The sequence below is a fragment of the Lipophrys pholis genome, assembly GCF_963383615.2.
Source record: "Lipophrys pholis genome assembly, chromosome: 6".
In the NCBI taxonomy this organism is placed as follows: Eukaryota; Metazoa; Chordata; class Actinopteri; order Blenniiformes; family Blenniidae; genus Lipophrys; species Lipophrys pholis.
Window position 1 is genome coordinate 28,349,387 of NC_137629.1, and position 16,208 is coordinate 28,365,594.

Sequence of the window (16,208 nt, forward strand, 5' to 3'; positions counted from 1 at the left end):
ACACATCATCAGCCATGAGTCGGAAGGACCAGGCTAGGATTTATACTTATCTTGCCTCATCGAGGCCAAGTGGGCAAAAAACGAGACCTACTTCTGGGACCACTCCAGATTCATGCCCGACTTCAGTGAGAAGGCCGTGAGCATCTCCTGCTGCAGGGCAGTGAGGGTGGGATCAGTTAATCAACTGACCTTGCACTTGGGGATGGGTCAAATGCGAAAAAGAAAAGTGTGAAGAATAGACTGTTTTTAAACTGATAATTCTCATTTAAAAATCTAAACAAAACGAATTTAGAGTTTGTTTTGAAAACAAGATTAATCAAAACAGTCACAATCCACGAAATGTGTGCATCTGGAGAACTGTCGCTCAAAAAAAAAACACACACGATTGCTGCCCCACCACCTCCCCCTCCAGACTGACCCAGCTGCTCCAGGCTCAGGCGCTCCTGCAGAAAGTGGCCGAGGTCCTGCTGCAAGAGGTACCGACTTATTTGAGTTGTAGCTGTTGCAGTTCAGCCTCCACACCGTTTGGCGGCGGTAGAGCTCTTCCTCTCCTCTCGTCACTTCCGCCCCTGCTGTCGCCGCTGCAGCGTGTGTCACTGTGAGCTGACAAGTGTTTACCGTTTCACGACTAGAATTGTTTTTTTTCCGACTGTCTCGTTCGGTGTTCGTTTTCAGACATGAAGCTCCTCACGCACAATATGTTGACGTCTCACGTGAAGGGTGTCACTAAAGGATACCCGCTGCTCATCAAGGTAAGCGGCCAATTCTTGGTTAGCATGGTGGCTAAAGCTAACACGGTTCGAGCGACTCGTGACTCGAATGTTTTTTGTTGTTTGACGGAAAACATTAAAACTTTAAAGTTCTGCGCGAGCAATTTTTCGTTTAACCCTGATTTACCAAACTAATTAATGTGTTTGCTGGCAATTTTGAACTACATTAAGTTGAACCATTTGCAATCAACGTGATAAAACTTTAACGATCTCAATCATTATTGGATCCTAAAATACCCAGGCTTACTCTGTGATACTGTTTAATGTAAGAAAGTGAGGCGTGCAAACATAAATCCACTCCAGACATTAGGCAGTATTCAGTCAGACGGAAGGAACCACTCTAAAACCAACTTCATCCAATCAAATCCAGTCTAAATACTAAGATTTATCAAAATCCAGCACGAGATTCAGTCTAAAATCCGATTAAAAAACATTCAAAGTCGAGTTCCCTTCGGATCAGGATTCAAAAGTGACTTTAACACCAGTGACAACCGTTTATTCAACTGTCCATATAACCAACAATGATATTCTTAGAATCAACTGTGGACGGATAGTATTTGATATGTGATGTAAAGGAAAGAAGAAGCAACCAGAAAGTTCTTATGTTTTTATCTCTCTGCAGGCAACTGAGGTCAAAGTGAACGAGGTCGACTTCAATCCGCAGTTTGTCAGTCGCATGATCCCCAAACTGGAGTGGAACGCTCTGATCCAAGCTGCAGACGAGGTGTGTGTATAAAAGAAATCATAGTCGTTACTCTTTACATGGCTGAAACCCAAAAAGACCAAATAAAGATATGAGTTTATGTTCTAATCTGTTTGTTTTTTTCCCCCCTTCATCAGCTCGGGCAGAGGCAGGACCTGCCGGGAGAGCCGGTGTCCGAGTACGAGAATAACGAAGACTTTCTGAAGAAAGTGCACCGAGTTCTGTTGGAGGTAAAACCTTCATGGAGTCGTGTTGGAGACGACACCAGTGCTTGTCTCAGCATATTTTAAGAAAGAACGTGAATACTCTCCAGTGTGTTTTCTTAGTCACATTGAAAACACCTTTTAATAAACCTTTTATTCTCTAAAATATTAAAGCACAAAATACTTTAACACATAAAACCTGAGAATAAATCTTTTAAATAGGAGGCGGAGAGGTTACTACAGTTTCTGTTGCTCACTAAGCGTGACCTGCGTGTGATCTTAGAAGTCCTGATTTCAAACTGGTGGGTGTTAACGTGTTTCTCTAATGCCTTGCACTCCTCAACCGAAACTCATTTTTTGTCTTGAAGTCTGGCTCCATTATTTCCCCCCCCCAAACTGTTGTAAACAAAGTCAAAAGACTCGTCTGTCCAAAGGAAGTCAAAACACTTTTTTTATTGACGGTCTTTGTGGACTCGTCTGGATACCAGAAGGAAAATGACAGAGAAAGTAAAATAGCACCACCAACTGAAATGAAACTCGGCGAACTCTAAACTTTTTCTCAAGTTTATTGTATTTTGTTTTGATCTTGTGTTTTAACATGTTTAAGTGTTTTATAAAACTTTACGAAGCGCTTTATTTACAATGAGGTAGAGAAGCGCTCCCATACTTTCGTTACATAACCAATATTCTTTTTTTTTTTCTTTTTTTTTAAACTTTCGTGAGCCCAAAACTCCAAAAGAATGTGGAACATCCAATAACGTGTTTGTTTTTGGCGTGTGCTTCCCTCGGCAGCTTTCATTTGAAAGGCCAAAGTGCTGTGTTGTAATTCAGGACCCAGTTATTATTCTCGCATTCCAAGTTTGTTTTCTGTTCACATCCCACTCTGATTCGCTCTCACTCAGTATTACACTCCTTGGTCCTCTACATTTAGTTTTTATTAGTTTTGTCCAACTATTCTACTCTAATAAGATCATAAGAAACTTGAGAATCAAGGAGCTTTATTATAGGAATTGTTGTATTGATCTTGTGACATGTTTCCATAGTAACCAAGTCAGTAGGGAAATGTCATCTTATGCTGTTGCGTCGCTCAGGGCAACACATACAAACCATCCTCATACCAAAAGTACAGGGCCCGTCTTTCTGTACACTTGTCGCCATGTGGTGCAGCGGGGACGTGTAGTGGACGTCTCACTGCCTTTGTGTGTCGCAGGTGGAGGTGATCGAGGGCTGCCTGCAGTGTCCCGAGTCAGGACGCGAGTTCCCCATCTCCAAAGGAATCCCCAACATGCTGCTGAACGAGGACGAGGCGTAGAGAGCGTCACATTCCCCCACCGGACCGTCACCCCCGATGAGGCTGAACTGAGCGAGAGGCTGGACTCTTGATTTGACTGAATGTCACGAGGAAACAGGCCACGCTGTTTGGTTTGATTGTAGTTCTCACATCCCAGTGGCCGACGGCGCAGATTTGAAGAGTAACTGATGAAAAACGTCTCCCCGCGTGTGACCCCCAGTGGTTTTATCTGTATTTATTTTTGTAACTGTGTCAGCTCTTTCTTTTTATTTTTCAATAAAACTGTCCGGGTTTCGGTAACAGCCAGACCTGTTCGGTTTTTGTGGGAAATATGGAGGCACTTATATTAAAGACCGGGTAGAAATCAAGCCCCTGACAGGCAGGAGCTCTGAACCCCATCGCGCCCTCTCTCAGGGTTTAAGTGCCGAGGACCAGATGACGTGGCAGTGGCTCGTCTATATTTGGCTTTTAGGAAAAAGAGGCAGAAGAAAAGCCTGACTGGAAGTTGTTTTTGAGGAAGACTTTTTTTTTTTCTTCTAAAAGCTACACATAACAGCTTCTCTCTCACTCAGCTCTCCACCTGGGGGGGCTCCTGGGCGTTTTATCTTTTTAAGAGTTTGGTCCTTATTGACCTCCTGGGTGTTTTTGAGCCGCAGCAGCAGTCGGGTTGGAACACGGAGCCGTTTTTTTCTTATCACTCTGAGAGGGATTACCCTGACCAGAAGCCTGAGGCAGCCCGAGTCTACCTTTCCCTTCTACTTACTGCAATTACAGGCCTGCGCCCGCAACTATAATAATGGTATAATGGGATGGCAGCAGAGCAGCAATAAAAGCCTCCCCTGACAGATTAACAGCCCTCTCCAAGCCCTGAGCTGTAATTAACAGAGCGAAGAATAACCAAGTGAAAAATAAAGTAAGGTGCTTGAGGTGAAGATGAGGGAACGGGGTGGGATGTCTTCCTGGTGATTTAATGAAATGAGGATAAGCCTGTGATCGTTAGTGTGGGCGTATCAAAGAAGAAAACTCACAACTGAGCTAAAACCAGTTTGAAATCCCAGCAGGTACTAGACCTGTAAAGATTCAGTTTGGTGATCATAACTGAATTAAAGGTAGAGCTGCTGCATTGATCCATTGATTTAAATTCAGATCTTATGTTTGTTATTATAATCTCATAAATTGAGTGGTTTCCAGTGTTTTATCCAAACAACAGAACCCAATCAATATATATCATGAAGAGAATAAATCAAATTTATATGCATGTGCCTACAATGATGGGGAGCAAACTGTTCCTTTATCAAAGAAGTCAAAAAATTACACTGTTGATCAAAACTCTACCTGCCAGCACCTGAAACTTACTCGTCCTGTGCTCCCTGATCCCTGATCAACAAAGAGGAGGAATGACATTTTGTTGTGGAGCTTCAAATGGGAAATTCCCACTTCCAAGGTCAAAGAATTTGCATGACATCAAGGAGTGGCCCACCAGTCAGCTCCTAAAAACCCTGCAGGTATGGGAAAAACATATCAAGTGGTCATCATGCACACAGATCAACCCATTTGTAAGAGGATTTTTGTGAAACTTTTGTCACAAGCAAACATACAGACTGAGATATGAATGATAAGATTTTTATTTGAGTTTTTGTTTTTTGCAAAAAACCCATATATATCATTTATGTGTATTTATGTTCATTTAGATCAATGAATGTTGAGGTGATCATTAAAAACACGGAGCCCCTTTACTCCTTTCATTTCCACAGGTCTCCGGTCAATCAGAGGGTGAACACAGAAAGAAACGACTCGTTGTCACATTCACACCTTCAGCTTATTCAGGCCCACCTATTAACTTCAAACGCATGTTTTTGGACACTGGGAGGAAACTGGAGTGTCCGAAGTAAGTAAGGCCATGCCAACACAGAGAGAACATGCAAACCACACACGCAGGCACGCAAGGCTGGATTTACATTTGTGAATACAAAGAAAACCCCGAAACAGCCTCAAAACCAATGCAATATTGAAATACAGTAGTAATTTCCTTCCCTGTTTTAAAGAGTGACTCAACAGTTGGTTGCATCCATGTGGTCACATTCAAGCAACTATATGGTGCAGACATTAAACCTTCCCTTTAAAGTAAAAGCAAAGTGTTGTTTACGCTCGTTTTTTTGTACATGTCGAACAAACCAAATATAAAGCGTTAATGGCTTTCACAGGGCCGGTTCCCAGTGTTTATGTGGAGCTGAGCAAACCCACTGCTGCTGCTTTCCACACGATAAGGCCTCCAGAGATGTTTACCTGCGGACTGCCTGAGGGCGGAGCCGGCATTCTTGTGGAGGAAAATAATTGCAAAACGGAGTTGTGTGTGTGTGTGTGTGTGTGTGTGTGTGTGTGTGTGTGTGTGTGTGTGTGTGTGTGTGTGTGTGTGTGTGTGTGTGTGTGTGTGTGTGTGTGCGCGCGGGAGAGAGAGAGAGGGGTAGATGGCTTTTGCCTGCATAATCACACAGCCTTGACTTTGGTGGCATCCCTCCTCACCACCTCCTCCTCCTCCTCCTCCTGTCTGGAGAGCTTTTCTCAGAGAGGAGCTGCAGAATAATGGACTCTCATCATGCAGCAGGTTTGATTTCTGCAGCTCAGCTCACATCTCTCTGGACCTCACTATTTAAGGCAGGGGTCTTCAGTTGGCAGTGAAGCTTCCTCTTCTTGAACATTTCACTGCACAAGGACTTCTTTCATACGTTTTTTTTTTCTGCCTCATGTCTTTTTAAGCCGTCTGACTTTTTCCGTGTTTTGATATTTATATGAGCGGGATTAACAGGCCCACCATGGGTTTTCCGACATAAATCACCTTTTTCCCTTCGTTTTCAGTGCTGGCTGCTTTCTGTTTACCTATAACGGGGAGTGGGCGCAGCTCATTGGGTGTTTTTTTTTTTTTTTCTTTTTTTTTGCTTCCAGTGGTAACTAGATTTTCTGGAAACGGATATGGGCTCGATTTTCGCTCCCCGGATTGCTGTTCCAGAGGTGAAAACACGGGAGCCGCGCAGCTCCAGATGAAGTGCGCCGCTCAGGTTTTTCTTCGGAGGATCTGCGACATGGGCTGAGCTCCTGGAACGACTCCTGCTCTCCTGAAAGCTGCTCGGTTCTCTGAGGATGGACGACGGGAAACGGGGACGGATGAAAGCTTTAACTTTTCACGCGTAAACCTAACTTCTTTTCACCTTTCCAGAGCTGAGAGCGCACAGAGCGCACCAGGCTGAGGCCACTTTAATTCTTTAAGCGGGGCCTTGGAAGTGAGATGTAGTGACGTTTTCTAGTATTTCTATCTCCCTACTCCTTAAAAAAAGCGTTCAGAATTTTTGTAAGTCAAATTTTAATAATAAGTGTCAATGCGTCATTGCGCGTCCACTGGACGCACGGATGGAAACATCACTAATTCATAGGCAAAGCAGGCGTGAAATCAACAGATGTGTTTTGTTTTATCCACGCGAGTTGATTTTGAGCAGTATAACATAAAATAACTGGATATTGAATAATTTTTTTTTCTTGATTGGACTAAATTTCGGGGCTCTTTAATCACGCGCCTCTGCGTCCAGTCCACCACGGCTAGGTTCTCCTTGTCGGTCGTTCGGGAGTCTCTCCGTCCCTCCAAAGGTCTCCTCACCGGACAATGTGGCTCCCCCGCGTCGCGCTGCTGCTGCTGCTCCGGTTCTCCGGTGTGTGTCTGGTGCAGGGACTCAACACGTGCCAGTCCATCAACCTGGACGCGCAGAAGTCGCGGCGCATCGAGGCGGTGCGCGGCCAGATCCTCAGCAAGCTGCGCATCCGCAGCCCGCCGGACGACGACGAGGACCCCCCGCAGAGCCACGTGCCCCCCGAGGTCATGCTGCTCTACAACAGCACGCGGGAGCTTCTCAAGGAGCGCGCGCGCCTGGCCGAGTCGACGTGCGAGCGCGAGAGCAGCGAGGAGGACTATTACGCCAAAGAGGTGCAGAGGATCGACATGCTGCCCCCCCGCACCGACACCAGTGAGTCCGGGGCTCTCTCTCTCTCTCTCGCTCTCTCTCTCTCTCTCTAGTTGCTTCAGATTTATTGAAATGCATTACAGGTTGTACGAAGGTATTCTTAAACATTGAATTTGTTTCCAACACATTATGTTGTTGCTTAAGGCAACAACGACATCCTAAGTGTTTATCAGATTGCATCATCAAAAGCTTTCTCTTAATCAAGACTTCATATAGGTTTCATATAAAGCTGCAATTAGGTTTAATGTTCACGAAATTAAGGAATTATGCCAGACAGTTATATATTATGCATATATACTCCTTGATGTGCAGAACAGCCTGGTACAGCACACAAAGTAAAAGAAAAAAGTCCCTCAGCAAAAATGTAGTGAACTTCACCTGGCAATAAACCTGATTGTGATTCTGATTCTGAATAAGGCTGCCTTTAGGTTGTGGTTCAAGCCAGACACTTTGCTGCCAACTACTAGATTTTCCCTCAAGCCAGGAACTGATTTCAGAGCAGCTGTGGTTGGCAGCTGGCAGTCCTGTTGATGGACCTTATTTAGTAGATTAATGGTGCTGGGTGCTCAGTGTTGTGTAATTACATAGGTGTCTAGGTGGTAGATGATGTTTCATACAGTAAAACCAACCAAGCCAACAATCATGCTCATATTAAACACAGAACTGACACTTTAAGTGACTGTGGCCAAACATGTAATTAGTTTGAAGACACTCATCAGCAGTAATTATGTCCGAGACAATGCATCAGTCACACAGTACTGCTTTTACCAGCTGCATCAATGCAGCGCAGTCTGAAGGCCCAGAGAGCTGGCAGAGCTCCCGTCATTCCTCACACTCTGTTTTGTCCAGATGCAGTGCAGCCGGCAGCACCAAACCCCCATCACAGACTGGTCCACTTCGACGTCAGCGGGGTCGACCTGACCAACAGCACGCTGGTCAAGGCCGAGTTCAGGATCTTCAGAGCTCCCAACCCGCAGGCCCGGGCCTCGGAGCAGAGGGTGGAGATCTACCAGGTAGCAGAGCTCACACAACCTAACCAAACTGACTCAATGAGAGGTGGAGCATGCTTTCTGTCTAATGAAGCTTTTCTGTCCAAATTAACGGCTTTTCTGCTGATATAATTCTATATCTTCAACTTTTTCCCCACAAGGAAACAGACTTTGTAGTTTCCAGGCCAGAGAGACTTATGGAATCAAATCTTCACCAATTAAACAATTTATATTGCGGCTTGCAGGAGATGAATTTACTCTTTATCTTATAGAAAGTCAACAATTGTCCACTTACAAGTTAAAAACTTTTGTGGAAACTTTTGCTTGCCGCCGATACCGATGACCAATAACATTTGTAATAGTTTAGATACTCACCTGAGGTAAAGAAATGCAAAGGAAGGCTGGATGTGTTGGAATTGGTCACTTCTGATCCCTTTTTGGTACTTCAGCTCAACATTCATTGTGCACTGCAATCGCGTTGTCTTTCTCAGAAACAGTAAAAAAATGGCCGCACCCTTGATGTTATGTTAGAGGTGGCGCATCAATATAAACAATGCATGTGACAACAGCAGGCAGCAGCTTCACACGACAAACAAACAGTCTGAAAATGAGCCAAATCGAGGCCATGTTGGTTTGTAATTGGATGTAGTTAATGCAAAAAAGAAAATTGTCAACAGACATCATTTTTTTCCTTTTATCGGTCCGGTAATCAAGGGTACCAATAGTTACTGTGCATCCCTACAATTTGAAAATGGTCCTCTATTCTTTTAACATGTCTGAAGTTGTCTGAGAGATATTATCCATTGTTGGTTGGTGTATGAGTACGATTTTCGTATTGTTTCAACTCATAATTATTTTCTGTATATTGTCTTTTCACTAAAATAAAAGGTCTCCTAATTGTCAGAAATCCATTACATTTTTTCAAGCCGTCAGTGGTAAAGCACCTTGACGGACTCAGAGGGTGACCTGACCTCTGTACGTACCTCTACTGTCTCTCTCTGTCTGACTCCTCTCTACGTTTGTTGTGCCAGCTGCTGAAGCCGGATGACGAAAGCACCTCCACTCAACGTTACATCGACTCCCGCACTCTCCAGCCGCGGGCCAAGGGAGCCTGGATCTCTGTGGATGTCACGGAGACGGTGAAGGACTGGGTGTCAGATCGAGGTCAGCTCCAGCACACCGGGGAGCCCAGTACAGGCGAATGCGCCGGGGTTTCTCCTGCCCGTCTTGACGTCTGTCTATTTTTCTGCTTCCTGCTGCAGAGAACAACCTCGGTTTGAAGCTGGGCGTCCACTGTCCCTGTTGCACCTTCGTCCCGTCCACCAACAACATTGTTCCCAACAAGAGTGAGGAGCTGGAGGCTCTGTTTGCAGGTCGGTGCAGAGCGGACGACACACGGCCACGACCTTTGACACTGAATCTGGTGGTAACTACATTAATCTCACAGAGGACAGAACTCCACATTTAACATTCTGCAGAGAAAGGCTTGAATTTGATATCAAGCATCGTTGTGATTCCGGAAGGCAACATTGCTTGTTCGCCATGCGACATTAATTGCACAGGGGGCGCAACATGGGAAAATTAGCTGTTAAGCTAATTACACATAAATAAACAAACATGACAGCCAGCGTGCCGGCAGGACGACGCAGTACAAAACAGGCTTCAGAGAGAAGAACAAAGGTTCATTCTACAGACTGCGAGATTTATAGGCGCAGCAAACGATCCTGCAGGTTACAAAATGTGAACATAAAGCGCGGAGTCTTCTGCACGGCGCCTCCGTAATGATTCATGGATCACACCATGACGCAGCAGCAGGAATGAAAAAAAATAAAAATAAAAATGCTCCACACATGTAGGGATACGATCGAATACCAGACTGTCTGTGCTGCTTCGTTTTAGGGCACAAATTATGGCACTTTACTCAAAATGTTCATTCAGCTGAGCCAAGTTTGTTCTCAGAGAAAAAAATAAAAAAAAACCTTGACTTGATATTGATGTGAGACAAGCGGGGGCTTGTTTTAAGTTTTCTGCAGAAGAAAAATACGTGAACTAAGACACGGTTATTCCTGGTTCAGGAAACATCTGCATCACATCTGATGTCTTTCCGTGAACTGGTGTATTTGTTCAGCAGCGTTTTTCAAACCTGTAAACCATGAAGGGGTTTTATGGAGTATATAAGTCAGAGAAGACGATTTGTGCTTGATTCTATATGAAGTACCACAGATTTAATGGCAGATTGAAGGATTTCCAATGTTTTTGTTCAATAGATATCAACATTTATTTGGTGGGTGACCCTATAACCAGTCAGTGGACGCTCAGGGTTTTAGTTCCAGATATTGAAGTTGATTACCGTTTGGTCGTGTCCTTCAGGTGTGGACGACGAGCGGCTTCGTCAGCTGAGAAAACCCGGCCAGGTCAAAGGTCAGGCGGACTTCAGCACCAAGACGCCACACCTCATCCTCACCCTGCTGCCCAGCGACAGAGTCGACAACCCCGCCAAGAAGAACCGCAAGAAGAGGGCCGCCGCCACAGACACCACCACCTGCTCCCGGTACGCCGCCCACCAGCTGCTCGCGTTGCGGTTTGGTGTGACTCACCGACTCCGTCCACAACCTTGTAGTTTTCTGGTTCTGATATCTCGATGTGTTCCGCGTTGTAGGCGATTGTGTGGCAGAACTACCGAGCCAGTGTTTAGACTGCAGGTCACCAGCGTTTTATTTAGACTAGCTCACGCTGCAGGAGGAAACTCAGGCAGCCTCACATACTCATTACCTCGCTATGGTTCCTTCTTCGACGTTGACCTGTGGCCATTTTCCCATGACCCAACCTTGGGCCTCTGCCCCGGAGCTGAAATGCATTTGTGTGTGTTTGTGTGTCTCAGCGGTTCGGACCAGGGCTGCTGCCTGCGCTCGCTCTACATCGACTTCAGGCGTGACCTCAACTGGAAGTGGATCCACGAGCCAAAAGGCTACAAGGCCAACTTCTGTGCCGGCAACTGCCCGTACCTCTGGAGCGCCAACAACCACTACAACATGGTGAGCTTGAGGGGTCATTTATTTCTGTGAGGTGACATATCCTCCGCCCTCTCACCAAGGAGTCAAAACAGTTTGTTTAAAATTGACATTGCTTGTGTTTGCCCATCAGAGTAAATTCTGCTTGAACCAAAGAAAGGCGATTTGTGCCGACATGTTATGTGTGAGCAATCCCCGACATGGATTTTTTAATTTCAGCAGCTCATTTTGTGACTTCCTACATCTCTTCAAAGTCCATCGAACCGCAGCTCAGACTAATAACTTCGACTACGCTCCCCAGTGAGGCTTCGCCAAGATGAGCTCTTTTTTCCAAATTATATTTTTGCTCAAATCTGGAGATTCGTGACCTCGTGTGATATTTTCAATGGAAACAGTGACTGACTTCTTGCAGAGACACAGCCAGATTATATAAACAGAAAACATCTGTGATTGTTAGAAAAGTCCACGTTAGTGCTCAGTCGTTCTGGTAAAACTCTCCGGATTGAACCAAATTCCCATCAACACCCAGCTCCACTTTAATACGCAGAAGGTTTGAAATACTGGGGACATTTTCTCCTAAACGAGCTCAAAGTGGATTGTTTGTGGCGACTGAACAACATGGTTTGCTCTGATCGGTTAACCCCAGGGTCATTAATGGGCTGTCACCTCACAGAACTTTAAGGTTTCTACAGCTTTTATGCGTTTGTGTCCTTCAGCTTATGGAGTGGGCCTCAACTATGCTTTGTCCTGGCACAGAGGAGCAAGATTTTCACATTTATTCGACACTGAATATATCATATATATTGTATATGATCCCTCAAGCTGGTCCAGATATATGAAGCTGCTCCAACCCTTTCTAGTCAGTCGACACTTGGCTGAAAAAAAAGAAGAAAACAAACACATTTCAGTGTACATTTGTGAAAAAAACAAAAACCCTTGAAAACCACTGTTTCAACAGTTGCCTGACAACACGAGAAAAACAATCCCACCACCAAAGACCCAAAGTTTGCTCCAAATGTGACATCAGTTGTGTTCATCCAGAACATCTACGATTTCTACTTCTCTACAAATTAATCCAGCAGACGCTTGGAGCCAACAGGGAGGCCGTGCAAAGTCCCTCAGGTTTTGGTTGTAATTTCCAGTAAGACGGTCACAGCGTTGGTTGATTTAGTGCTTCAAGGTGTTTGAACCGATAAGAGGAGCAGCATCCTGCTTGATCATGTGCTTGAGAGTGCGAGTGATGGGGTACGATGTACGGAGCTGCCAGGGAGTGGCACAGATCAAGTGGATGCTCGCTTCAGGGCCGACTGACTCTACCTCGGTGTCCTTGGGCAAGACACTGCTTAAGCGGTAAGGTGGGACCTACGAGTAAAGTCTTTTTTCTTTTCCCTTCCCCCGATCAGATCCTGCCCCTCTACAATAAACTGAACCCCGAAGCCTCCGCCTCGCCCTGCTGCGTGCCCCAGGACCTGGAACCCCTCACCATCATGTACTTCATCGGCCGCACGCCGCGCGTTGAGCAGCTCTCCAACATGGTGGTGAAATCCTGCAAGTGCCGCTGACACACAGAGGTGAGAGAGGCAGAGATTTCCCAGCTACAGACTGCTTCTCTCGCTGTTTGATCGCCTTTAGAAAACTTCTCAGATGTTATTTTTTTACCCTGCCTCCACTCAGACATCAGGATTTTGCTCCATTTCTTTTTCCGACACGAAAGCTTCTCCCATCGCTCGCCATCCGGAACCTTCTGTTTGATTTAGGACTCTGTAAATAGCTCTATTACATAGCTCTATTAAACCTGTACCTGGATATTAAGATTAAAAGAAGATGTGTGACCTGGTCTCGTTTTGCTCTTCGAGCTGCAGAAAAAGTTTGATTCACTGGTGCCTCGTATTCCTGCGGTGGCGGGCGGCAGGGCGAGCCAGACGTGCGCATGTTTGTTTTAGGCTTGAAGGTGTTGATAGGAAGGAGGCCGTGTGGAAAGGTCTGGAGACTGAGATCTTCATGCAAAGGTGGAAGGGAACCGAGAGAGAGAGAGAGAGAGAGAGAGAGAGAGAGAGAGAGAGAGAGAGAGAGAGAGAGAGAGAGAGAGAGAGAGAGAGAGAGAGGAGCTATGTCCAGGCAGCAGAGGCCCTGCCAGCTCTCTGCGGTTCCCGGCCTGAAATCTGCCCGGCGTAAACAGGATGTGAAAGATTTCCAGACACCGACCCGACCACTCACGGAACGCCAGATTTAAATGCTCCCCTCATCTCCTCTCTCTCTCTCTCTCTCTCTCTCTCTCTCTCTCTCTCTCTCTCTCTCTCTCTCCCTCTCTCTGTTGCTCGAGGTTCTGGGATTTGTGGTGGGAGGAGAGAGGGAGAAAAAAGAGGCTTTGAAAATGAGACGTGGGATGATAGGGCTGCATTTGGAACAAGTTTAGAAGGTGGTATTTTGCAGCCTTAGCAAATTTGTAACTATTTGGGTCTGGCTCAAACATTATATAATCACACTCTGCTCCTCGTTTTCTCGGCGCGCATTCATTACCATATTGTAAAACGCTGTTGACTCACTGCTGTGATTATAATCTGTCATACCTGCGTTTACCATCAGCTTCAGTGACTCACCCGAATATCCACACTGACCACTTTTGATAGAATGTCTAAAGGCTGAGAATAAAAAACATCCCTTGGGTTCATTTTAAATATAGGTTCTCTGGTATGCCAGTGGTTTGTATGTGAGAGCGAGAAAGAGAGCGACTGGGTGTGTGTGTTTGTGTGCATATGTGTGTGATAGTGAGAGAGGCGAGTGAGGTCATCCATGATAGCACAGAATTTATTCTTTGAGTTTTATTGGCATTTTCATGTTGATTGTAGGGAGAAAAAAAAAACTATCTGCAGCAGATGTCACCTCTGTGACCCTGCTCAGTGTGTGTGTGTGTGTGTGTTTGCGTAACAATAAAGTTTTCGTTGAATAGGAAGCAGTCCAGTCCAGCAAATAAAAGATTGCCACAACAACATCCAGTTATAGATGTATTAAGCCAGCCGGTGGTTTTGAGCGTTGACTGGAGTTGTTCTGTGGCCACAGGAAATATTGTCTTGAATTGGAAAGCTGTAAAATTACGTAACTGGATTCTTCAAACATTATTCTGGTCAAAACTTTATGCAACTGTGGTTTGAAAGCAGAGACGTGGATGTATTTAAATGATTTAGAGACCCAAATCCCCCCGAAGCAGTCGAATACTTCATGTCTCAGTGTGTCAAAGGTATTCAAAGGTAAAAAAAACTATTTAATGCTTATTTTGTTCAGTAGGTGGCAGTAGTGAGTCTCTGTGGAATTCAGTTTGTTGTCAGTCCTTTTAAGATTGAATTTGTTGGTTAGTGACACCGAGGAGCTCCAGCCTCTGTTGTCTGTTTACTCATCAGTTGCTGTGTTTACTAGACTGGACATATAAAGATAATAACGTCATGAACAATGTCTTTATTTCTCACTTAGTTGTTAAAAGGTTTTGAGTAGGAAAAAACTGAATTTAACTGTGATTTTAAGACATTTAGAAAGTAGTGGAATATGGGGTTAAGTCTTGATCTTTTGTGTGGGGAGACCTGGGTTTGAATCCCAGATCTTTTAATTACGAGTCATTGACGTCTTATTTGAAATTTTGAGATTTTAAATGCAAAGTGCACTACAAATATGTCATCATCATGAGTTGTGGCGGTAAAGATATTCAACATGTTAATTAAACCTAATGTGTGGTGTAAATTGCATTGACTTATTAATTAAATTTCTGAATATATTAGAAATAGTAAGAATAAAGCGAAAGGAGTATTTCTTAAATTCTATTCTAGCTTACCTATATGTAACAACACAAAGGAGTTTTAAAGGTCTGAATCATCATTGTTAGTTTGTGAATGACTTTTTGATGATGAATACAATTTATAGCGTATTTTTTTACTTTATTGGCAAGAGAATACGATCTTCTTTAGTTATGAACGTAAAATGTTGTTAGTTTGATATTTGTTGTAGGCCGCACTTATTAGTCAGAAATGTTGGTGAGATTTATTAATATTTACTTGGGAAAATTTTATAGTAACATTTGTAACAATAAATAAATGAATTATGAACAAAATAAAACCATGGCTGTGACTTAAAAGGGAAGCAACACTTCTGTATATTTGGGACCTAATTGTTTATTACTTATAATGTAAATTTAATGCGATTTATTATAGGATAGCAACATTTTGAACAGCATCCCTTCTCAATACAGTAATCGCATTAGAGTCTATCAATGACATTTGAGAGCAGCTTTATCAATTTGCAAGTTTTTCTATCAAATATTGGTAAGATTTACTAATTAATAAGTTCGGAAATATTAGCGTATGTGTATCTTAGCAATTACTCAATGTAAGCATTGTTCACTAGCAAATATTACATGAGACTACTATAAGATTTTTTTTGTTTAAGGATTTAAGTTTCCCCTCTGTGAATAATGATGATTAATTTTACTTCCTGTTCCGACCTGAAGGGCCATTTATTGTTCACGGCCTCACCAAGCTGCTGGCATGACTCGAAGCGCTGAATCACAACTATCTGGGATTTTCAAAGCTCCCAACAAACACCTTTAGCGTCAGATCTGCGTGTCTGGTGAGTCTGAGTTAAAATAACTTAAAGAGATACAAACTGTTCTATAGCCGGCGCAGTAAAATTGTTTTTGAAAGCCGCAGTGAGAATGATGTGTGTGTGTGTGTGTTGGGTGTGTGTGTGTGTTGGGTGTGTGTGTGTGTTGGGGTGTCAGTGCTGGAGCGGTGGCGAGGCTCCCTCCCCCCTGAGTAAACTAGCCCCAGCATCTGTTAGTCTTTTCCACTTAACTACCCCTTGCTATATCCAACCTGTACTTATCCCACGGTGCAGCGCCTCGCTCCAGCTCACACTGGGTCCCTCTGTCCTTGGGAGGGACGTCTGCTCTGGACGTCGACCCCCGCTCACACACACACACACACACACACACACACACACACACACACACACACACACACACACACACACACACACACACATGCTTCAATTATAAAGCGTGTCTGACCATGTGTTTGACCTTCAGAGGAAGTGTGCAGACCCTCAAGGGATGGACAACACACCCAAACATACATGTTTAGCCGCTGTACAAGCTATGATTCATGGCTTCATGGTTGTGGACCGTCTGAGCCACCCTGTCTGTGCAGACCCACATGTGAGGGGGCCTTTGATAACGCCCGCTCTTC

At 44.4% G+C, this 16,208-nt stretch overlaps 2 protein-coding genes across 2 annotated transcripts in view; both read left to right on the forward strand.

Annotated features, from left to right (window-relative positions):
- Nucleotides 1-568: 568 nt before the first annotated feature.
- trmt112 (tRNA methyltransferase activator subunit 11-2) lies at nucleotides 569-5,092 on the forward strand. The gene is made up of 4 exons (XM_080466350.1): nucleotides 569-752; nucleotides 1,393-1,494; nucleotides 1,611-1,703; nucleotides 2,887-5,092. The coding sequence occupies exons 1-4, from the start codon at nucleotides 678-680 to the stop codon at nucleotides 2,986-2,988; spliced, it is 372 nt and encodes a 123-aa protein (XP_080322476.1). The 5' UTR covers nucleotides 569-677; the 3' UTR covers nucleotides 2,989-5,092.
- Nucleotides 5,093-5,542: 450 nt separating this feature from the next.
- Nucleotides 5,543-16,208, forward strand: part of tgfb5 (transforming growth factor, beta 5) — a 29,027-nt gene continuing 18,361 nt past the window's right edge. The window contains exons 1-7 of the mRNA XM_080465484.1: nucleotides 5,543-6,980; nucleotides 7,827-7,990; nucleotides 8,998-9,130; nucleotides 9,229-9,339; nucleotides 10,337-10,517; nucleotides 10,848-11,001; nucleotides 12,381-12,548. Of these exons, the coding sequence (XP_080321610.1) occupies nucleotides 6,623-6,980; nucleotides 7,827-7,990; nucleotides 8,998-9,130; nucleotides 9,229-9,339; nucleotides 10,337-10,517; nucleotides 10,848-11,001; nucleotides 12,381-12,539 (1,260 nt within the window). The 5' untranslated portion in view covers nucleotides 5,543-6,622 and the 3' untranslated portion in view covers nucleotides 12,540-12,548. The remainder of the gene's footprint in view (nucleotides 6,981-7,826; nucleotides 7,991-8,997; nucleotides 9,131-9,228; nucleotides 9,340-10,336; nucleotides 10,518-10,847; nucleotides 11,002-12,380; nucleotides 12,549-16,208) is intronic.

Excerpts from the sequence above, each read along its gene's own strand:
- trmt112 (XM_080466350.1), top strand. The coding sequence starts at position 678 with ATGAAGCTCCTCACGCACAATATGTTGACGTCTCACGTGAAGGGTGTC. Across the intron at positions 753-1,392 it reads GATACCCGCTGCTCATCAAG|GCAACTGAGGTCAAAGTGAA; the intron begins GTAAGCGGCCAA and ends ATCTCTCTGCAG. Across the intron at positions 1,495-1,610 it reads TGATCCAAGCTGCAGACGAG|CTCGGGCAGAGGCAGGACCT; the intron begins GTGTGTGTATAA and ends CCCCTTCATCAG.